General features: G+C 32.1%; 1 protein-coding gene across 1 annotated transcript in view; it reads right to left on the reverse strand.

Annotated features, from left to right (window-relative positions):
* NELL2 (neural EGFL like 2) overlaps nt 1-19,512 on the reverse strand; it is a 191,109-nt gene that overhangs the window by 46,145 nt on the left and 125,452 nt on the right. The window contains exons 12-13 of the mRNA XM_027858959.1: nt 13,570-13,698; nt 6,757-6,882 (exon numbers count right to left, since the gene is read on the reverse strand). Of these exons, the coding sequence (XP_027714760.1) occupies nt 6,757-6,882; nt 13,570-13,698 (255 nt within the window). The remainder of the gene's footprint in view (nt 1-6,756; nt 6,883-13,569; nt 13,699-19,512) is intronic.

The raw sequence follows: 19,512 nt of genomic DNA on the forward strand, positions 1-19,512 counted from the left end.
TCTATCTATCTATCTATCTATCTATCTATCTATCTATCTATCTATCTCTTAGAAAGGTGGGCCGAAGAAGATTGCAAAGGCTTTACATGCCAGCCAGAAGAGCATGTACTTTATTTATGTAATATATATTTATGTATATATATGTATGTGTGTGTGTATATATATATATACGCATGTGTATATATATGTGTGTATATCTATATACCTAGAGATATACATATATATATATGTATGTTACATATATAAAATACATATTCTTCTGTCAGGCACGTAAAGTCTTTGCAATCTGCCCCTAGCCCACCTTTCCAGTTTATTCCCCTTTGGCTACTCTATGTTCCAGGCAAATTGGTCTATTTGGCGTTCCCTATACTTGACATACCATCACTCATCTCTGTTCCTTTGTAAAGGCATTACTGGAAAGCAGATCTTCATCAACAATGCCTTTTAGGATCTGCAACTTTCTTCACTGGATGTTCAGGTTAAATACTACCTTTCATTGGAAGTCTTTAATTTTTGTTTATATTTTCCACTTGACAGGGACTATTTTGTTCAGTTTTTTTTCCCTCTATCCCCAGCATACAACACAGTGCGTGGTATATGGTCAGCACTTAATAAATGCTTATTGAATGAATGAATGAATATCCTGATTCTCCAGGTGCTTGGTAGTTCAATTTATATCAGACTGTTCTATCATATACTGGGCTAAGAATTACACATGATGTACATATATGTGGTAATGATTCTCATTGAATGTTTCTGCAACAAAATAACAAGAATGGAAATGACCAAACAAAGAAGGGGCAATGGGTTTTTCCCCCAGAGAGAGAAAGAGAGACAGGGAGGGTGAGAGAAAGAGAGAGAGAGAGAGAGAGAGAGAGAGAGAGAGAGAGAGAGAAGGAAGCTATCACATCCATAGATAAAATTTGCAAACTTCTTCCTCTAAATCCAGCTCATTACTTATGGATCATCCTTGACTCCTCACTCTTTCTCTCTCCCCTATATCTAATCTCTTGCCAAGGCCTGCTGATTTAATTTTTGTAATGTCTCTTGAATACACCCCTTTCTCTCCTCTGATTCACTACCATATTGGTACAGGCCCTCGGTTCCTCACATCAAGACTATTGAAATAGATTGCTAGTTTGTTGACCTGACATGAGTCTTTTCTTAACCCAGTTCATTCTCCATTCAGTAGAATGTAGGAAGTGGGTGAACTGTTTCCCATTCAGGACACCATCATCTGCTCAATCATTTGGCAATTAAGAAATCATTGGTAACTTTGGAGAGATCTATTTCATTTGAATAATGAAGTTAGGAGCCAGACTGCAGAAAGTTAATAAGAGAATGAAAAGAAAGGAAGTAGAAGCATCTATTGTAGATGGCCTTCTCAATGAATATAACCACAAAGGAGAGGAGAAATATATAATAATTGCTAATGGGGATAGAGAGATCAAGTGAAGGTTTTTTGAGGATGAGGGAAACACTAGCTTATTTGTGAGCAGTAAGGAAGCAGCCAGCAGACAGGAAGAGATTAAAGATTAGTGAGACAGTGTAGATGACAGAAGGAACAACTGCTACAGGAGACAGTATGAAATGGGATCACTTCTGCTGCAGATGAGTTTGCCTTGGCAAGAATAAGGACCACCTCTTCAAATGAGACAAGAGGAGAAGGAGGACATAGTGGTAGAAAACTTATTAGTAATATGAGAAGATGAAGCTCTCAATAAATAGCCTTAATTTTGCGTGTGATTTTTTTCCCATTTTTTTTCTTTATCATTCTAGTGACTTAGCCTCTCACTCTCCTGCTAAATATATTCAGGAATATACCGTGCCTGACTCTATTTCATAAATGCTTCAGACACCAGTTTTATACCAAAGCTCTTGTACTAATCATAGTGTACTGGAGATGGTTCATACTGGCTCATGAGAGCCAATAGTTAAATTTTAAGGAATTTTGCAAGCCAATTGTTAAACACATCCATTATTAAAATTGAATTATGTAAACTTGGATTTAAATTATATTAAAAACAATGGTAATAAATACTCAAAACTCATCATTTTCTAATTATTTTACTATATTTTCCTATTACCTATGTTCTCAAGGTTATTCACATCCATTGTATCTATTTAGTGGAAATACTATATAATGCTGTGCTACTGCACATCCTTCAGTGGTCAATGATGTCACACTAGCAGCTTGAAATCTGCTATGGTGGGAGTATTTACACCATGGGAATTAGCAAGTGTTAGAAGTCAGGGTTTAATTTATTGTTTTGTTTATTTGTGGGTGAATATGTTAATAATATATAATAATAATATGTTAATAATGTGAGGTGAATATATTAATAATGCAGATTAAACTTAAATATTTGTCATGTTTGTAACTGTTATATCATGAGTAGCCAAAAGTTGTGAAAATATTCACATTATTTTAATATCCTCAAGTGGTAGTGTGAATTTTAGCAGCAAAAAGTAAAATTATTTTTCTGATTCTGGTCCTGAAAATACCAACACAGTAGTGATCTATTAAGGTTTTTTTTTAAGTGTAAAGAAGGTGAAAACAAACACAGAAAATAGTGATAGGAACAAAAATAATTGCGGAGTGTCAAAGCCAACATAACCAAACTTGGAATCTGTTGAATAACTAATCATTAAACAAAAGATATCATGTTTCTCAAAGGAAGATATAGCTAATCTTATACTTCTGAATTGTTGGAATGAAAAACAAGCATTTATATTTATAGAATAGTACAATGGACTTGAAATAAAAGAAAGCTAATTGAGATGTAAAAATTGTCTAACAATTCAGCATTAAGGAGTGAAAGCACAAAACCATGTCCACGTGTCCAAGGAATGTAGCATGTATTTAGCAACCTTAAATGACAGTATAGGTATGCCTCTTTTTAAAAAATAGGGAACATATAGGGATTCTACAGCCTATACTAAATTCAAGATTTCTTAAGAGAATTGGCTAATGGATCAATTTCCAATTTAGTGCATTAACTAAATAATAAAAATGTTGATGCTGTCCTAAAATTTTCAATGCTACTTGCAGTTTAGTAAAACAAAATAGTCCTTTTACTGACACTGAGGGGACAATAGAATTACAAGAGAAAAATGCAACAGATGTAGGCAATTCTTCACATAGACAATATAGTGAAACAAGAATAGCAGAGCAAATCACACAATAAATTGAGATAAAGAGATTTAAGAATATCATAGAAGAGAATACAAAAATCTTTATCATAATTGATGAGGCATCTACAATTTCCATGAAAACACCCTAATGATTTATATAGATTGAGTAGTTCAATCAACTCTACCAGAAAGAATTGATGTCATCCAGACTTCGGAAAAACCTGGAAAGACTTGTATGAACTGATGTAAATGAAATGAGCAGAACCAGGAAACATTGTACACTGTAATAGCAACATTGTGTGATGATCAACTATGAATGATTGAGTTCTTCTCAGCAATACAATGATGCAAGAGAGTTACAAAGGACTCATGATGGAAAATGCTATGCACTTCCAGAGAAAGAATTAGTGTACTATGAATGCAGGTCAAAGCATATTATTTTTATTTTCTTTATATTTTTCATGGGTTTTTTTCCTTGTCATCTGTTTCTTCTTTCACAACTGTGGCTAATAAGGAAATATGTTTTACATGATTGCACAGATATAACCTACATCAAATTGCTTACCATTGTAGGAAGAAGGGAGGGAAAGGAGAGAGAAAAATATGAAACTCAAAGTTTTGTAAAAATGCTAAAAACTGTCTTTGCATATAATTGGAAAAAATACTATTAAAATATCAAGACACGATAAAAAAAAAACCACTGTCCTGCCTAATGATGCTATTTCTGAAAGAGAAATATATGGTTTGGGTAGAAGAGCTAATCAGGCTCTAATCTGTCAGTATTATTATGAAATCAAAGAATTACTGTTTGTATACTATCAAATTTTAGCACTCTCTCCAATGTTGTAATTCTCTAAATAGGGAGTATTTTTGAAAAATCCCCAAGATTGCAGCCAAAGTGGAAAGTCAGGCTAGTTATGGATTCTGTAAAGAACTTTTATTTTACAGAGTTTTAATTATGTTAATTATGTTAAGCTTGAGGTAAAAAAAAAAAGCAAAAAAAAAAAAATGATGCCTTCCATAGCCGAATACATTTTCAATACATTATTGTCAACTTTAAATGATTGTGGTTTTAATAATAAGTTTTGAAAACAGACTTAATTGCATATTTTTCTGAGGGTGCTAATACAATGCTGGGAAGAAAATCTGGAATAGCTAGGTTGTTAGAAATATTTAAAAATCCAATCTCACCACAAATCAAACCAAGCTAGAAACTGTAGCAAAAGAAATAAAAATGGAAATGATTAAATATTGGTTGAATCTTGGGATCCATATGCATGGCATGTAGTTTGAGTTACTACTGTTGTATGTATGGCATGTGTATCCTGCATTTTTCTCATTCTTTGTCATATTCAGGTTTGCCAAAGAAATTAGCTAACATTTATTTCTAGCAAGACTTTGCTTCAATGGTTAGCATTCCTGACAATTTTTCTTTAATTTCATCTTCATTGCTCTCGAGATTAACTAATATTCAGAAACAAAATAATTATGCAAACACATCACCAGAGATTTGGTAAATTTAAAAATTGGGACTAGAAAGCATGAAGCTCAGGTTGAATATTTGATTATCACATAAATTAAAAAATTTTCTACTTAATAAAATGACACATTTAATGTTTTTCCTAGGAATATTTTACTAGAAAACATGATTCAACACATGAACTTACACCTTTCATCAGACAGAAACAAGAATGAAATCAGTTTAAATTATTTTGATTTATTACAATGATCTATTTGGCCTTATGAAGAGCTAACTTTACCATGGATAACTGAAGAAAAATGTATCATTTAAATGAAATTTTAAAACATGAAATTGATTTGAATGATTTTCAGGATTTTGTAGAAAATAATGTAGAATCAAACAATGTTCTAATCTCTGTAACTCTGCAAAAAGCTAAAAAGATATTACTAGTGATATCAGTAGTGCTGGAGCTAAAAGAGGCTTTTATGAATATAATTTGTATGAGGATGAGAAATAGAACACATAAAATAGATCACATATCAGGTTTAATGACAAATTTATTGGGAAAAGAGTTGTCAGACTGGGATGCAACTCTGTACATCAAATTAGTTTTGAATTGAAGGCTGAATTGTAGGCTGACTACAGATATCTTTTTTGGCAAAAATCAATGAAAACATTCTTTGAAATTCAATTGGCTACATGAAATAAAGAGTATTGTATACTTTATTATTTGTAAATTATGTGCTATGCATCTTTTAGGTGAGTAGTATTTATAATAAACTTATGTATGTACATATGCATACTTTTCCCCAGAAACTCTGTTCTTAAACATTCACCAGCACATACTAGTTCTGGACTTTAGCAATAAACCTTGTGACTTAGAAACAAGAACAAGTTTCTTGTTCAACAAGAATAAGACAACAAATTTGGAAAAGACTTGATTTTTTATGTAAGAGCCAAATTCTTGTTTACAGAAGTGCTAAGACTTTTTTTTCTTATCTCCATCTCCAGGCCAAGTTTCTATTGTCTTGTTTTGAATTTTTGGGAACACAATTTTTTTATTTTATTAGGTCATGAGTTCTTGAAAAAACTATCATTCTATCACTAAAATGCACCTCTAACTTCTTTGTTTTTGTTGTCTTGAGCTTCATGACAAATCATATTTTATACCATGCTGTTTTGTTTCTTTAACTTTTCTTACTTTTCCTAAATAAGAAGCATGAAAGCCATCCAAAGTAGTACTCATTATATTCCCCACAAAATGTGAACTTCCCTCTTCTGTCCATGGCACCACCATCCTTCCAGTCACTTAATTTCACAAGCTGGGAGTCATTAAATTCCTCATTCTCATTCGCTTCACATATCCAATCAGTAACCAAATCTTGTCAATTATACCTCCATGACATCCTCTTTTCATTGGCTGTCTTCTATTCTTAGAAAGTCCACCTTTGCATTTTTGCATCCCTTGTTTCTTTCAAAGTTCGACTCAAACTTTGCATTCTGCATAAGCCCTTTCTTAAACTTTAAGTTTAAGCCTTACCCCACAGGTTACTTTTTAAAAATTTTGCCTTTACTTTCTTCTATTCATCTTTCAAGTTTTGCAATTTGACTGAAAACATGAATCAGCAACCAAACTCATATAAAATTTGCTATTCCTTCTCTTAAAGCAAAATCACAAGATATTCAATATGATATGTATGAAAAATATTGTGTGAAAAAATATGTGTGAAAAATATTAAAAGACATATCAAGGATAACTTAAAAATAGGGAATATAATACATTTACCTATCTAATCTAAACTGTTAGCATGTTGTATTTTTAAAGTATATAGTTTACAACAAATAGTTTCATCTCATCTCTTCATGAATGTCCATAAAAAATAAACAGTACTTCCCAATCAGATATGAAAAATTTTTGATCCACAGTCTCTAGGTTTTATTTAAGAATAAAAAATTATGTCTCCCCTGAGGGATTGTAAGCACCTTAAGAGAAATGACTATTTCATTTTTGTCTTTGTATTCCATAGTATCTGACACTAGAGGTATCACTTAAGTAGGTACTTAAAAAATGTTTACTGGTTGATTGAAACGGGCATTTTTTTTGAAAGTATATGAAATGTATCATGGTTATTTTTGTTCTGTAAATAACAATCACTTACCTGTACAGGAATAATCATCAATTCTTAGGTATCCTGCTTTGCAGATGCACATGAAAGAACCAGGTATGTTGACACACATGGTGTTCTCCCGGCAATAGTGGTGTCCTTCAGCACATTCATCAATGTCTGTGAAAAGAGGAGGGGTGTCAAGTGACCAAGAACTCTATATTAAAGCTTTTCTAATATTTTGAAGGGAAATGTTACTTGAATAGCATAAAATTTTAAAGTATTTTTGTATTTCTATTTTTAAAATGAGTGAGGTTCAAGCTACAGAAGCAGAATTTGATTTCTCCAAACAGCTCTTTATAGAGTTACAAAGAGGACTACATTAACATTAATCCTTACTAACTTTTGAAAAGTGATTTCATTTACCTATATTTTGATGAAAGAGGCTATTGCAGCGTTGTCAGCACTAAGATGCTATTTTTGATACAATGGATACATTTTATTTTATATGAAGAGGTACAATGAGGGGAGAATAAGCATTTGATGTACTCTACAAATTGGAGCAATTGTCTTTAAAAGTTTGTTAATAACTTTTTTTTCAAAATAGGGGTAGCAATAGAACTCTAAGTGAAGATTATGTACAGAAATAAGACTTTTACTGAGCCTTTCAAGTTGCATGGCATTCTACTAAATTGAACATATAGGGACTCACCTCTATTTTCAAGTCCCTAAGAAAAACTGTGAAAAGAGAGAATACTCTTTAAAATTCATTTTTATACTTTTTTTTGTTTTTATATCACCTAAATTTTCAATGTATTCCTCCTTTATCCCATTCCTAGAGGATCAACTCTTATTACAAATGTAACAGGGCTGAAGGGTGAGAGCTGTTTGGCCAAGGAGGGTTGAGTCTGGGGAGCACGAACAGGGAACTTATGTGCCTGTTTGGTGAGCTTGTGATGGTATGGAATAGAGGGGCCTCACTTTCTATTTCAGAGCACGTTCATGTATTCTGTGTTTCTTGTCCGTTTAGTGTGTGGTAAATAAAAGACTCCAAAGCTAGAAATGAGAGTGAATACAAAAGGTTCAAACAGAAATTATCTTTTCCTTCCTCCTGGACATGAGATATAAAAATGAATCTAAGTTCTGGAGGCATATGTGGATGGTAGGGAAGAGTATCCTTCTCTCTTATGGATGGCCAGTAATTATATAGACAACTCGGCAAGCCTATGTCTGGGACTAGTTTCATTTTGGACTCAGCTGCCAATCAAACCTCGGTAAGGATCTTTGGAGATATCATGAGTCTCTCAGTACTAAAGAAAAGAAGACAATTTTGTCAAGGAGGCCATATGTCCACCTCAGATCAGGTGAAGAAGGCAACCCCTCCACCCTCTGTAGCTAAGAGAGTTGTCCTTACATCTTGTTCATCAATTGAGGAATGACTAAACAAGTTGTGGTATATGACTGTGATGGAATACTACTGTGTTCAATGATCTTAGAAAAACATGGATAGACTTACATGAAATAATGAAAAGCAAGAGCAGAACCAAGGGAACATTGTATATAGTAAGAACAATATTGTTTTAAGAACAACTTTGAACAAATACATAATTTTGACTATTATAGATACCCAAATTAATTACAAAGGTCATATGAAGGAAGACACTATTCTCATCCGGAAAAAGAACTGATAAACACACACATATACATCTTTGTGTCTAATTGTAGCCATCTCTAGGGTGGAGAAATAGTCATTTCTCTTGTGGTGCTTACAATCCCTCAGGGGAGACATAATTTTTTATTCTTAAATAAAACTTAGAGACTGTGGATCAAAAGTTTTTCACATATGATTGGGAAATACTGTTTATTTTTTCTGGACATTTATGAAGAGATGAGATAGAACTGTTTGTTGTAAACTATATACCTTACAAATATAATATGTTAATGTTTTAGACTAGGTAGGTAAATGTATTACATTCTTTATTTTTAAGTTATCCTTAATGTGTCTTTTAAAAGTGAAATCACTTTTCAAAACTGAAGGAAAAAAATAAATTTACATAGTAACTTTATTATATATTTAAAGTAATATCAAGTTGTAAATAATATATTTTCAATTTCAAGCACAATCTTTTTTTAATATATACACTATGAAAATAATTGTTTTATTCCATAAAATAAATAAAAATTAAAAAAGAGAGAGACACAGAGAGTGACAGAGAGATAGAGAAAGAGACAATGACAAAAACCATCCAAAAGACCTTTTCTTCACCAAGCAGTATACAGAGAGGAAATAGGAAAGGAAAAGAATTTGAATTTATAAAGTGCTTACTATGTGCAAGGCAATGTGCTAAGCACTTTACAAATATTATCTTATTTGGTAGAAAAACTTTGAGAGGTAGGCACCAATGATAAAACTGAGGCAAACAGAAGTTAAGTGATTTGTCCAGGGTCACACAGGTAATAAGTGTCTGAGGTCAGGTCTGAACTTAGGTCCTTCCATTCCAAGTCATCACAAACTTGAAGAGGAAGGTTGATCAAACATTCACTAGGGTTCCAGTCCCAGGACTGGACCCTCATTAAGATTCCACTACCAGGCATCTATCTCAAGGAAGTCATTGATAAAAACAAGTCTCTGTATACACTAAGATTTATAACCGCATTTTTTGGTGCTGTAAAAGAGCTAGAGACAAAATCAATGCCTATCAATTGAGGAACACCTAAACAAATTGAGGAACATAAATGTAATAGAATAATATTGTGCTATAAGAAGCTGTGAATATGATGAAAGAACATGACCCCAAAGAAGAGATATCAGAACACACCTTCCCTCATTTTTTCTGAAGAAATGGGAAATCCACAGATAAAACATTGCATGTATTTTCTCCTTTTTTACAGTATTGATAGCTTTGACTAATTTTTTTCTCTTCTTCCTCATTTACTCTCCTCCCCCTCACTGCAGAGAGGGTAAAAGGGAGAATATAAGGACAAATTTAGTTCATGTAAAAACAAAAGATATCAGTAAAAGTTTATTTTTAAAAATATTTTTAAAAAATGAAAAACAAAAAAAAAATTTGACCATATTAAAAAAAACTCAAATGAATATATATGGCCAGTGAGACAGGAAGTAACAAGTAAAGGTACACAACAGTAAGTGCAGCTAGCTTTTCTAACATATGTTGGAATTTACATGTCATGTTTCCAGTTAAACCTTTCATAGTTCCTTCCAAAAAGGAATTTTTTAGGAATTAATGTACAGTCTTTTGACCTGGAGATGGTAGACATACTACCACAAAGAACTGTCTTTTTTTTGCTCTGGAATGTAAAAGCCTCTTGTTTGGAGGGAGCACAGTCACTTTGTCCTTTTGTCTCAAACTCCAAAGAAGCACCTGCAAAAAGGGAGGGGCTTTCTCAGTACTTCACATACATTTTCATTAGTGAGAAAGGATCAGCAAGCATTGGACAGGGGTTAAACTAGGCATGATAGGATGAAGTCATTTGAATAGGTTACAGAAGTATGGTTCAGATTATTTGTCACTTAAATACAGTATTGACAATCTTTTCACATTTTGATTACATTCCGAATATTACTAGCCTTTTGAAATTTACTTTTTTCAAACTGTGTTCTCAAATAGTTTTAGGTTTCTAGTGTCTGCTGTACTATTTACCAAATCTCATTTAACTCTTTTTTAACAGAGCATATACAGTTAAATACATAAGATGATAATTAGCAAGAGGTGGAGAACTAATGTATCCAACCAATCAGTTTCGAGTCAGTCAGCAAGCAGTTATAAAGCACTATGTGCCAGGCACTGTGCAAGACTTTAGGGATACAAAGGAGGTTAAAAAAAAAGTCCTTACTCTCAAGGAGCTCACATTCTAATGGCATGGGTCGGGAGGAGGGGGAGAGGAGGCATGACAACATGAAAACAATTATATATAAAAAGATATATACAGAATGATATGGAAATAATCACACAGAAAAAACATGAATAGTTGGGAGAGACTTGAAAAGGCCCCTTGCAGAAGGCTAAATCTGAACTGAGTGTGGAAGAAAGTCAGGGAATCTAGGAGGTAGTAGTGAGGAGGGAGAAAGCTTCAGGAATAGAGAACAGCCACAGAGTTGGAAGATGCAGTTTCATGTTCAAGTTCAATTATACTGGCAAGAAGGCCAGTATAATTGGATCACATTGCATGTGTAGGGGAATAAAGTAGAAGACTGGAAAGGTAGGTAGAGGACAGGTTGTGAAGTGTTTTAAAAATCAAAGAAAGAATTTCATATTTGATCCTATAAAGAAGGAATCACAAGAGTCTATTGATTAGAAGGCTGACATAGTCAAACATATATCTATAGAATATAATTTTGGATCTGTATCACTTTGAAACTTAAAAGGAAGATGGATTGAAGTGGAGAGAAACTTAAGGAAGGGAGACCAAACAGAAGGGTATTTCAATATTCTAGGTGTGAGATGAGGAGGGCCTATAAGAGGGTTGAGAAGGGAACATTAGATGAAAGATCTTGCAAAGGTAGAATCAACAGATGTAGCAAAAGATTAGATATGAGGACGAGAATGAAGAGTTTATGATGGCATTAGAGATGCTTTAATTTGTATTTTGCTATCAGTTATTTGAAACATTTCTTTTTCTATATGGCTATTGATTGCTTGGATTTATTCCTCTGAAAGTTGCCTTTTCACATATTTTGACTTTTATCAACTGGGAGTAGCTACTATTCCAACAATTTTGAATAAATTTCTTATATATCTTGGAAATAAGACATTTATCAGAGAAATTTTCTGTGAAAATTTTTTGTTGGTTATTTGCTTTTCTTTTAAATTAAGCTTTACTGGTTTTATTTGTGGAAGAAAAGAAAAAAAACTTAAGTTGTATAGACATGCCTAGATCATCTAGGATAAACACATCAATGTGGGAGATGCCAGGTATCTGCTTCTGGGAGAAGATCTTTTGCATTCCCTTACCATATTTTCCATTAGCTGTGTAGCTGGAAGTGATTTTGTTTTTAATTCTACCTGGTGGAGATATAATTACTCTCTCTCTTTCCAGTGATGTCTAAGGGTAGAGGTGTTGTTTACCTATTCATGGGCACCTTGCACTAAGCTTGTGGGAGAAAGGTCTATTTTCTCTTCTTCTTATGCCATGTGACCCCAAGGAAAAATATAAAATATTCAAACTATCAGAAGATCAGACAGAGATCTTAAATATATCAGAATAGCAATATCAGAAAATGAAATTGATCTAGATGCAAAAGACATAACAAAAAATTCCTGGTCCTGATGGATTGATTCACAAGAGAATCCAAACTTTAAAGAACAGTTCATATTTATATATCACATTAGTCTCAAAAATTGAGAAAGAAAGCACCTTACCAGAATCTTTTTTAGAAGACAAATATAGTCCTAATATCTAAACAGGCAAAGATAAAACACAGAAATGAAACTGTATACCACTATCTGAACACTGACTCAAAAATTTTAAATAAAATGCTATCAAACACACTATAGAACTTTATCTGAGAAGTAATTCATTAGGATCAGGTTAATTTATATCAGAGATGCAAGGCTAATTCAACATTAGGAAAATAACATAATTAATCATATTAAAATCAAAACATCCAAAAACACATGATCATCTCAACATATTTAGAAAAAGCCTTTGACAAAGTACAGCACTCATTTATGCTAAAAGCCCTACAAGTATAGGCATGGGGTGATCTTTTTTAGTATTAAAAATCTACCCAAAACTGAAAGCAAGCATTACATGTGATGGAGAAAGTTTATAACTGTTTCCAATAAATGCAGAAGTGAAACAAGGATTCTCATTCTCCCCCCTATTATTTAATATAGTTCTGCAAATGTTTGCAACAGCAATAATACAAAAGAAAGGAATTACAGAAATAAAGATATATAAAGAAGAGATAAAACTATCCCTACTTACTGATGATATGGATTGCTTGGAAAATCATAGGGAATCAGCAAAAATATTGAGACAATAGTTTCAGGAAAGCTTTAACATATACAGAAAGGTCTTAAAACCAACAACATTTCTATATAATAGTTAGAAAATACAAACAACAATAAACGACCAGGAAACTCCATTCCAAATAGCTACAAAATGAATAAAATATTTGGGGATCAACTTCCCAAAGTACACAAAGGACCTTTATAGACTCAATTAAAAAGTGTTCCTTAAAGAAATAAAGAACAGCTTAAGGATAGGTTTTCCTCCTATTGACTGTGCCAACGTCATAAAAATGACAAAACTACCAAAATTAATTTACACTTTTAAAATTTCATACTAACCAAATTAACAAAGGTATACTTTACAGAATTTGATAAAATAATAACAAAATTCATTTGGATAAACAAAAGATCTGGAATACGAAGGTAATGATGAAAAGTAGTCATGAAGAAGGAATATCAATTCCATATATCAAACTCTACTGCAGAGCAGCAATTATCAAAACCACCTGATAATGGTTAAAGAGTAGAGAGACAGATCAATAGAATAAACTAGAAAAGTGAGATTTAGAAACAACAGAACTCAATAGCTCAGTGTTTGATAAAGTAGAAAACAAAATTACCTATGAAAAAACTGCCTATTTGATAAAAACTGTTGGAAAAACTTGAAAGTAGTCTCACAAAATTAGGATTAACACCTTACAACATATTCCATAATACATTGTAAATAAATACATGACCTTAATATTAAAGATCATATTATTTTTAAAAATTATAAGAGAAACAAATCACATAATTCTCACATTTAACAAAAGAGATTTAACAAAACAATTATAGAGACAATTACAAAAGATAAAATAATCACCTTCGATTACTTGAAAGTGAAAAGTATTACCTTCACAGTAGGCATTGTCCTCTCGAAGGGCTCGAAAACCATCTTGACAAATACATACTGCCCTGTCATTTAGATTCTGGCAGACTGAATTTTCCATGCAGTTATGTCTCACAGAACAAAAATCATGACCTACAGGAAAATTAAATGGCTTCAGGTAAAGTTCAGTAAAGTGTATAAATGTTTCTTACTTCATGTTCTTTTAAAAAAATTTTAATATGACTTTTCCTTCACTGTTACACTTGCCCAAAAGGAACAGCTTATGCATTTCACTATCATAGAACTCAATGCCAAAAAGTTCTACCTTATTTCTAAATCAAATTATTTCTCCTGCAGGTTTTTATTGAAATGTTTCCTTTGCCTTTTCTGGAAAAAGAACTAATTTGTACAGCCCAATTCCAGTATTAGTGCCTGAATGAATTCTGTGTAGTGATCACATTATACAAATTTGCATGGCACATTTCCATTGAACTGGAACCAATCACCTTATTTTATGTAATTATAACTTTAAATAGTGCATGTAAACACACATGTAAATGTAGTTCAAGTATGTGAAATGAATAGAAGTTATTGGAGTCAAGGATCAAGACTTCCAGTACAGATGCATTATCATCTACATAGATAATTCCACTTCCAAAATGTAATGCAAGGTACTTGTAATCAAAGTATGCTCATTATGTATTAAATATATGAAATGGATAATCCAGCAAACACTTCCTGAATATGTTAGGAAAGGGAAATTATATCATTTTTTAATTTTCATATTAGTTTTATTGCAAAAAGGCAAGAAAAATAAAGTGAGAAAATTATACTTCAATTTGTACTCAGTTCATCAGTTCTCTCTGGATGTACATATCATTTTTCATCAAGAGTACTTTGGAACTGTCTTAGATCATTGTATTGCTGAGAATAGCTAAGTCATTCACAGTTGATCATTGTATAATATCACTGTTACTGTGTGCAATGTTCTCCTAGTTCTCCTCACTTCACTCTGCATCAGTTCATGTAAATCTTTTCAGGTTTTTTCTAAAATCAGCCTGCTCATCAGTTTTCATACCACAATTCCGTCACAATCATATGCCACAACTTGTTCAGCCATTTTCCAGCTGATGGATATCCCTTCAATTTCCAGTTCTTAGCCACCACAAAATAGTTGTTATAAATATTTTTGTGCAAATAGATTCTTTTCACCTTTTTTGATCACTTTGTGATACAAACCTAGGAGTGGTATTGTTGGATCAGAGGGTATGCAGAGTTTTATAGCCCTTTGGGCATAATTTGAAACTGCTCTTCAGAATGTTTGGATGAATTCACAACTCTACTAACCATGCATGAGTGCCCCAGTTTTCCCACATCCCCTCCAACATTTGTCATTTTCCTTTTTTGTCGTATTAACCGATATAATGGATGTGAGGTGGTACTTCAGAGCTGTTTTAATTTGCATTTCTCTAATCAATAGTGACTTAGAACATATTTTCATATGATTATAGGTAGCTTTGATTTCTTCATCTGAAAACTGCCTGTTTATATCCTTTGACCATTTATCAATTGGGGAATGACTTGTATTCTTATAAATTTTAATTAGTTCTCTATATATTTTAGAAATGAGGCCTTTATCAGAGACATTGGTTGTAAAAATTATTTCCTGGCTTTCTGTTTCCCTTCTAATCTTGGTTGCATTGGCTTTGTTTGTGCATATACTTTTCAATTTAATGTAATCAAAATTATCCATTTTGCATTTCATAATGTTCTCTATCTCTTCAAGGGTGGCACTTAAGATCATGAAAATCACAAATTGGTTATCTTAATAAATGTATGTTGATTGATTCATCTATGTTGATAAGCAAAATACATTGGCTTCACTAGCATATGGATCCAAATATCTTGAAAGTTAAATCTAAGCCCCAAGAAACATAATCATGTGGTATAGATTAAGGGAGTGGTTATAAAGTGATTTGTCTTATTTTGCAGTAGAAACAGGGAGAAACAAGGAAATAAGCATTTATTAAGTACCCACTATACACCAGGACACTTTGCAGATTTTGTTTAGAATCAGAGTGAAAGAAATCCCAGTTCTGCCACTTGTTACCTATGTGCTCTTGTGCAAGAATGCTGTTGTACATTGTAAGAGGAAGATCTTGAGCAAGATCTTGTACCATTGTACAGGAGTCTGAGTTTTCTCATCTGCAAAATAAATGGGCTAGATCTCTAAGGTCCCTTCTAGTTCCAAACCTTAGTATCCCATGATCCTAAATATCTCTTTAAAGTTAATCCAATTCAATTCAACAAACTTTTATTAGGTGTCTACTGTATGTAAGGCACAGTGCTAGGTACTAGAAGTACAAAGACCAAAACAAAAAGTAACAGTCCTTGTCATCAAGTAGTTTCCTTACAAATAAGAATAGTATAAGGAAAATTGAGGAGGATGTGAGTAGAATTCTCTTTTCATGAAAAAAGAACATTCCTGAGAAGTTAAAAAAAAGAGAGAATTATTTCTGCAATCTTTTTCCATTGCTTGTGTTATTCCGCCCACCCCTTTTCAAAGAAGCTAAAATGTATTCTCTGTCTCTTATGTGTATTCCCATCCCATTTCTTTTTTGGGGGAAAATTTATTTCAGGTAAAAAGTCATCTTGACAGGAAGAAAAGTTTATATATTAACTCTATAGGTAGACAATGCTAATCAAAAATGATATTTTAAAAATATACACACATGACACACTCTCTGTTCTCAGCATTTGGTGACTCTATTCTTTTCTCTTCATGCTCTTGCAATTTGTCTTACTGTTCCTTATTAGCCTCTTTTCATTTGTCACCACCCATCTTTTGCCCCCCATATGTGGGCATACACCAGTGTTCTGTGTTGCAGCCTTCTCTTCCACATCTTCACTCTTAGCAATCTCATCAGTTCCTATTTTTATCTTTATGCAGGTAATTCTCAAATCTAAATGTACAGATCCACACTCTATATTGAGCTCCTCTACTCATTGGCATTTCCAACTGACTGTTCCTTAGTAATCTCAAACACAACATATTAAAAATAGAACTCATTATTTTTAATTTTAATTTATTTCATGAAATATTACATTTAAATTACAATTACATTTTAAAAATTTTAAGTTTTTTTTTAAATTGTGAGTTCTAAGTCTCTCCTTCTCTCCTATCTCTTCCCCCAACTTGAGAAGGCAAACAATTTGATATCAATTATACATGTGAAGTCATGCAAAACATATTTCCATATTAGCCACATTGCAAAAGAAAACAGATAAAAAAGTAAAACAAGAAAAGTAAAGAAAGTCTTAGCATATGGTATGAGATGTTTGTGTATACACAGTCTCTACCACATTGCTTTCAATTTTCCAAACAGTTTTTCTCAAATAGTGAATTCTTGCCCAAATGTCTGGGATCTTTGGGTTTGTCAAATACTAGTTAATTGGATTCATTTGCATCTGTATGTTGTGTATCTAATCTGTTCAACTGAACAAACTCTATCATTTCCTATGAAATTTTTAAAAACTGCTTTGTATGGTATAACTAAGCTCTCTTCCTTCCCACTTTTTAAATGAATTTCATTATTATTTTTTCTATCTTAATAAAGCAATCCTTTGGCAGTTTGATTGTATGGCACTGAATAAATAGTAGTATTGTTATTTTTATTTTATTGATTCAGTCCACACATGAACAATGAATATTTCTCCAATTGTTTAGGTCTGCTTTTATTTGTGTAAAGAATATTTTGTAATTGTAATCATATAGTGATTACATGTTTCTTACCAGGTAGACTCCTAAGTATTTTAAACTGCAGTTATTTTAAATGAAATTTCTATTTGTCTCTTTTTACTGGATTTTGTTGATAATGTCCAGAAATGCTGATGATTTCTGTGAGTTCAATTTATATCTTGTGAGTTTACTGAAGTTGTTAATTGTTTCAATCAGTTTTTAGCTAACTTTTTGGGGTTCTCTAAGTAAACAATCCTATCATCTGCAACAAACATTAATTTTGTTTCTTCTTTGTCTACACTTATTCCTCCAACATTTCTCTTATTTTATAGGTATAATTGGCATTTGTAGCAATATTGAATAGTAATGATGATAATAGATAATAAGATTTACCTCTTATCTTATTAAAAAAGTCCTTAGTTTATCCCCATTACAGATCATGCTGGTTCTTGGTTTTAGATTGATACTATTTATCACTTTAAAAGAAAGTTGCCTTTATTCCTATGTTTTAATATAACAAGTGTTTTTAACAGAAGTGAATTTTGTTTCTTATAAAAAGTGTTTTCTTTATTTCTTGACATAATCACATGATATTTGTTATTTTTATTATTAATGTGGTCAATTTTATTTATAGTTTATTTTACCCTGTGTAATTTGCTTCTATTTCTTGTTTGGTTCAGAATTCATGCCCTTCTCTCCCAACAGTGAAAGATATATGATCAATTTTTCTTCTCACTTCTAATGGTATCATTTTGATATTCAGGTAACTTGTTCATTTTCAATTTATTGGAGAACATGATGTAAGATGTGGGTCAAGTCCTAGTTTCTTCCAGAATGCTTTCCCATTTTCCCAGCAATATTTTTTTTTATCAAAAAGGAAGTTATTTTCTAAGCAATTTATTTTGGGATTTATATAACACTAGGTTACTAAGTTCCATTGTTTCTGATTCTCCATTGTCTAGTCTGTTCCATTAGTCTACTTCTCTATCTTTTATCTAGTTCCAAATGGTTTTGATGACTGATATTTTAGAATAGAAGTTCCAGTCTTCCTTCATTCCCACCTCTTTTTTATTAGTTCTAAATCTTTTGATTCCACAAATGAATTTTATAAATTTTTTTAAAAATCTAGCTCTATAAACCGTCTCAGGTAGCTAGCTGGCACAGTGGATAAGCACTGGGCTTGGATTCAGGAAGACCCATCTTCCTGAGTTCAAATCTGGCCTCTGACAATTAATAGATGTGCGATCCTGAGCAAGTCACTTAATCCTGTTTACCTCAGTTCCTCATCTGTAATATAAGCTGGAGAATGCAATGGCAAACCACTCTAGTATCTGCGAAGAAAACCCCAAATGGTGTTATGAAGATTCAGACAAGACTGAAAAATGACTAAACTAAACTGATAAACCATCTCGCAACTGGCTTGATTAGTATAGCATTAAAATTGTAAATTAGCTTGGTAATTGGTCACTTTTTATATAATAAAAATGGCCAAATCATGAGCAGCACATATTTTTCCAATTAATCAAGTTCTTTGTTTTTTAGGAACATGTTGTAAATTAATCTATACATGTATTTAGGGTGTTTTGGTAAACTGCTATCCAAATATTTTATTCATTTGGTAGAGATCTCCTACATAGAAATAGTAGAAATATTATTTCCTTAGAAATTGTTATTATAATATAGAAATGCTATTGATTTTTGTGAATTTATTTTGTAGCCTGCAATTTTTCTAAAGTTATTAAATATCTCAATTAGTTTCTTTGTTGATTACCTAAGATTTTCTAAGGTAACTATTATATCATCAGAAAAATAATATGTTTGTCTCCTTTTTTACTATGCTAATACCATTAATTTCTTTCTCATGTCATATTGCTACTACAAGTATTTTTAGCACTATATTGAATAATAGCAGTGAAAGTGGGTATCCTTTCTTTATTTCCATATTTACTGAGAAGACTTCAAGTATAGTCCCATTGCATATGTGTCTTGTTTTTACTTTAGAAACTATTTATTTTTAAAAACATATCTCTATGCCTATATTTTATAGGATTTTTAAAAAGTATTAATGAGTTCTTTATCAAACACTATTGCTATAATAACAATTTTGCATGTTTTTGTTTTAGATACAATTATATTAATTTTCCAAAGGTTGAGCCATCCTTGAATGCCTGCAATAAATCCAAATTGGTCATAATAAATGATATATTGAATAAATTGCTGTAGTCTGT

Source organism: Vombatus ursinus, unplaced genomic scaffold (genome assembly GCF_900497805.2).
Source record: "Vombatus ursinus unplaced genomic scaffold, bare-nosed wombat genome assembly UNPS02013950.1, whole genome shotgun sequence".
In the NCBI taxonomy this organism is placed as follows: Eukaryota; Metazoa; Chordata; class Mammalia; order Diprotodontia; family Vombatidae; genus Vombatus; species Vombatus ursinus.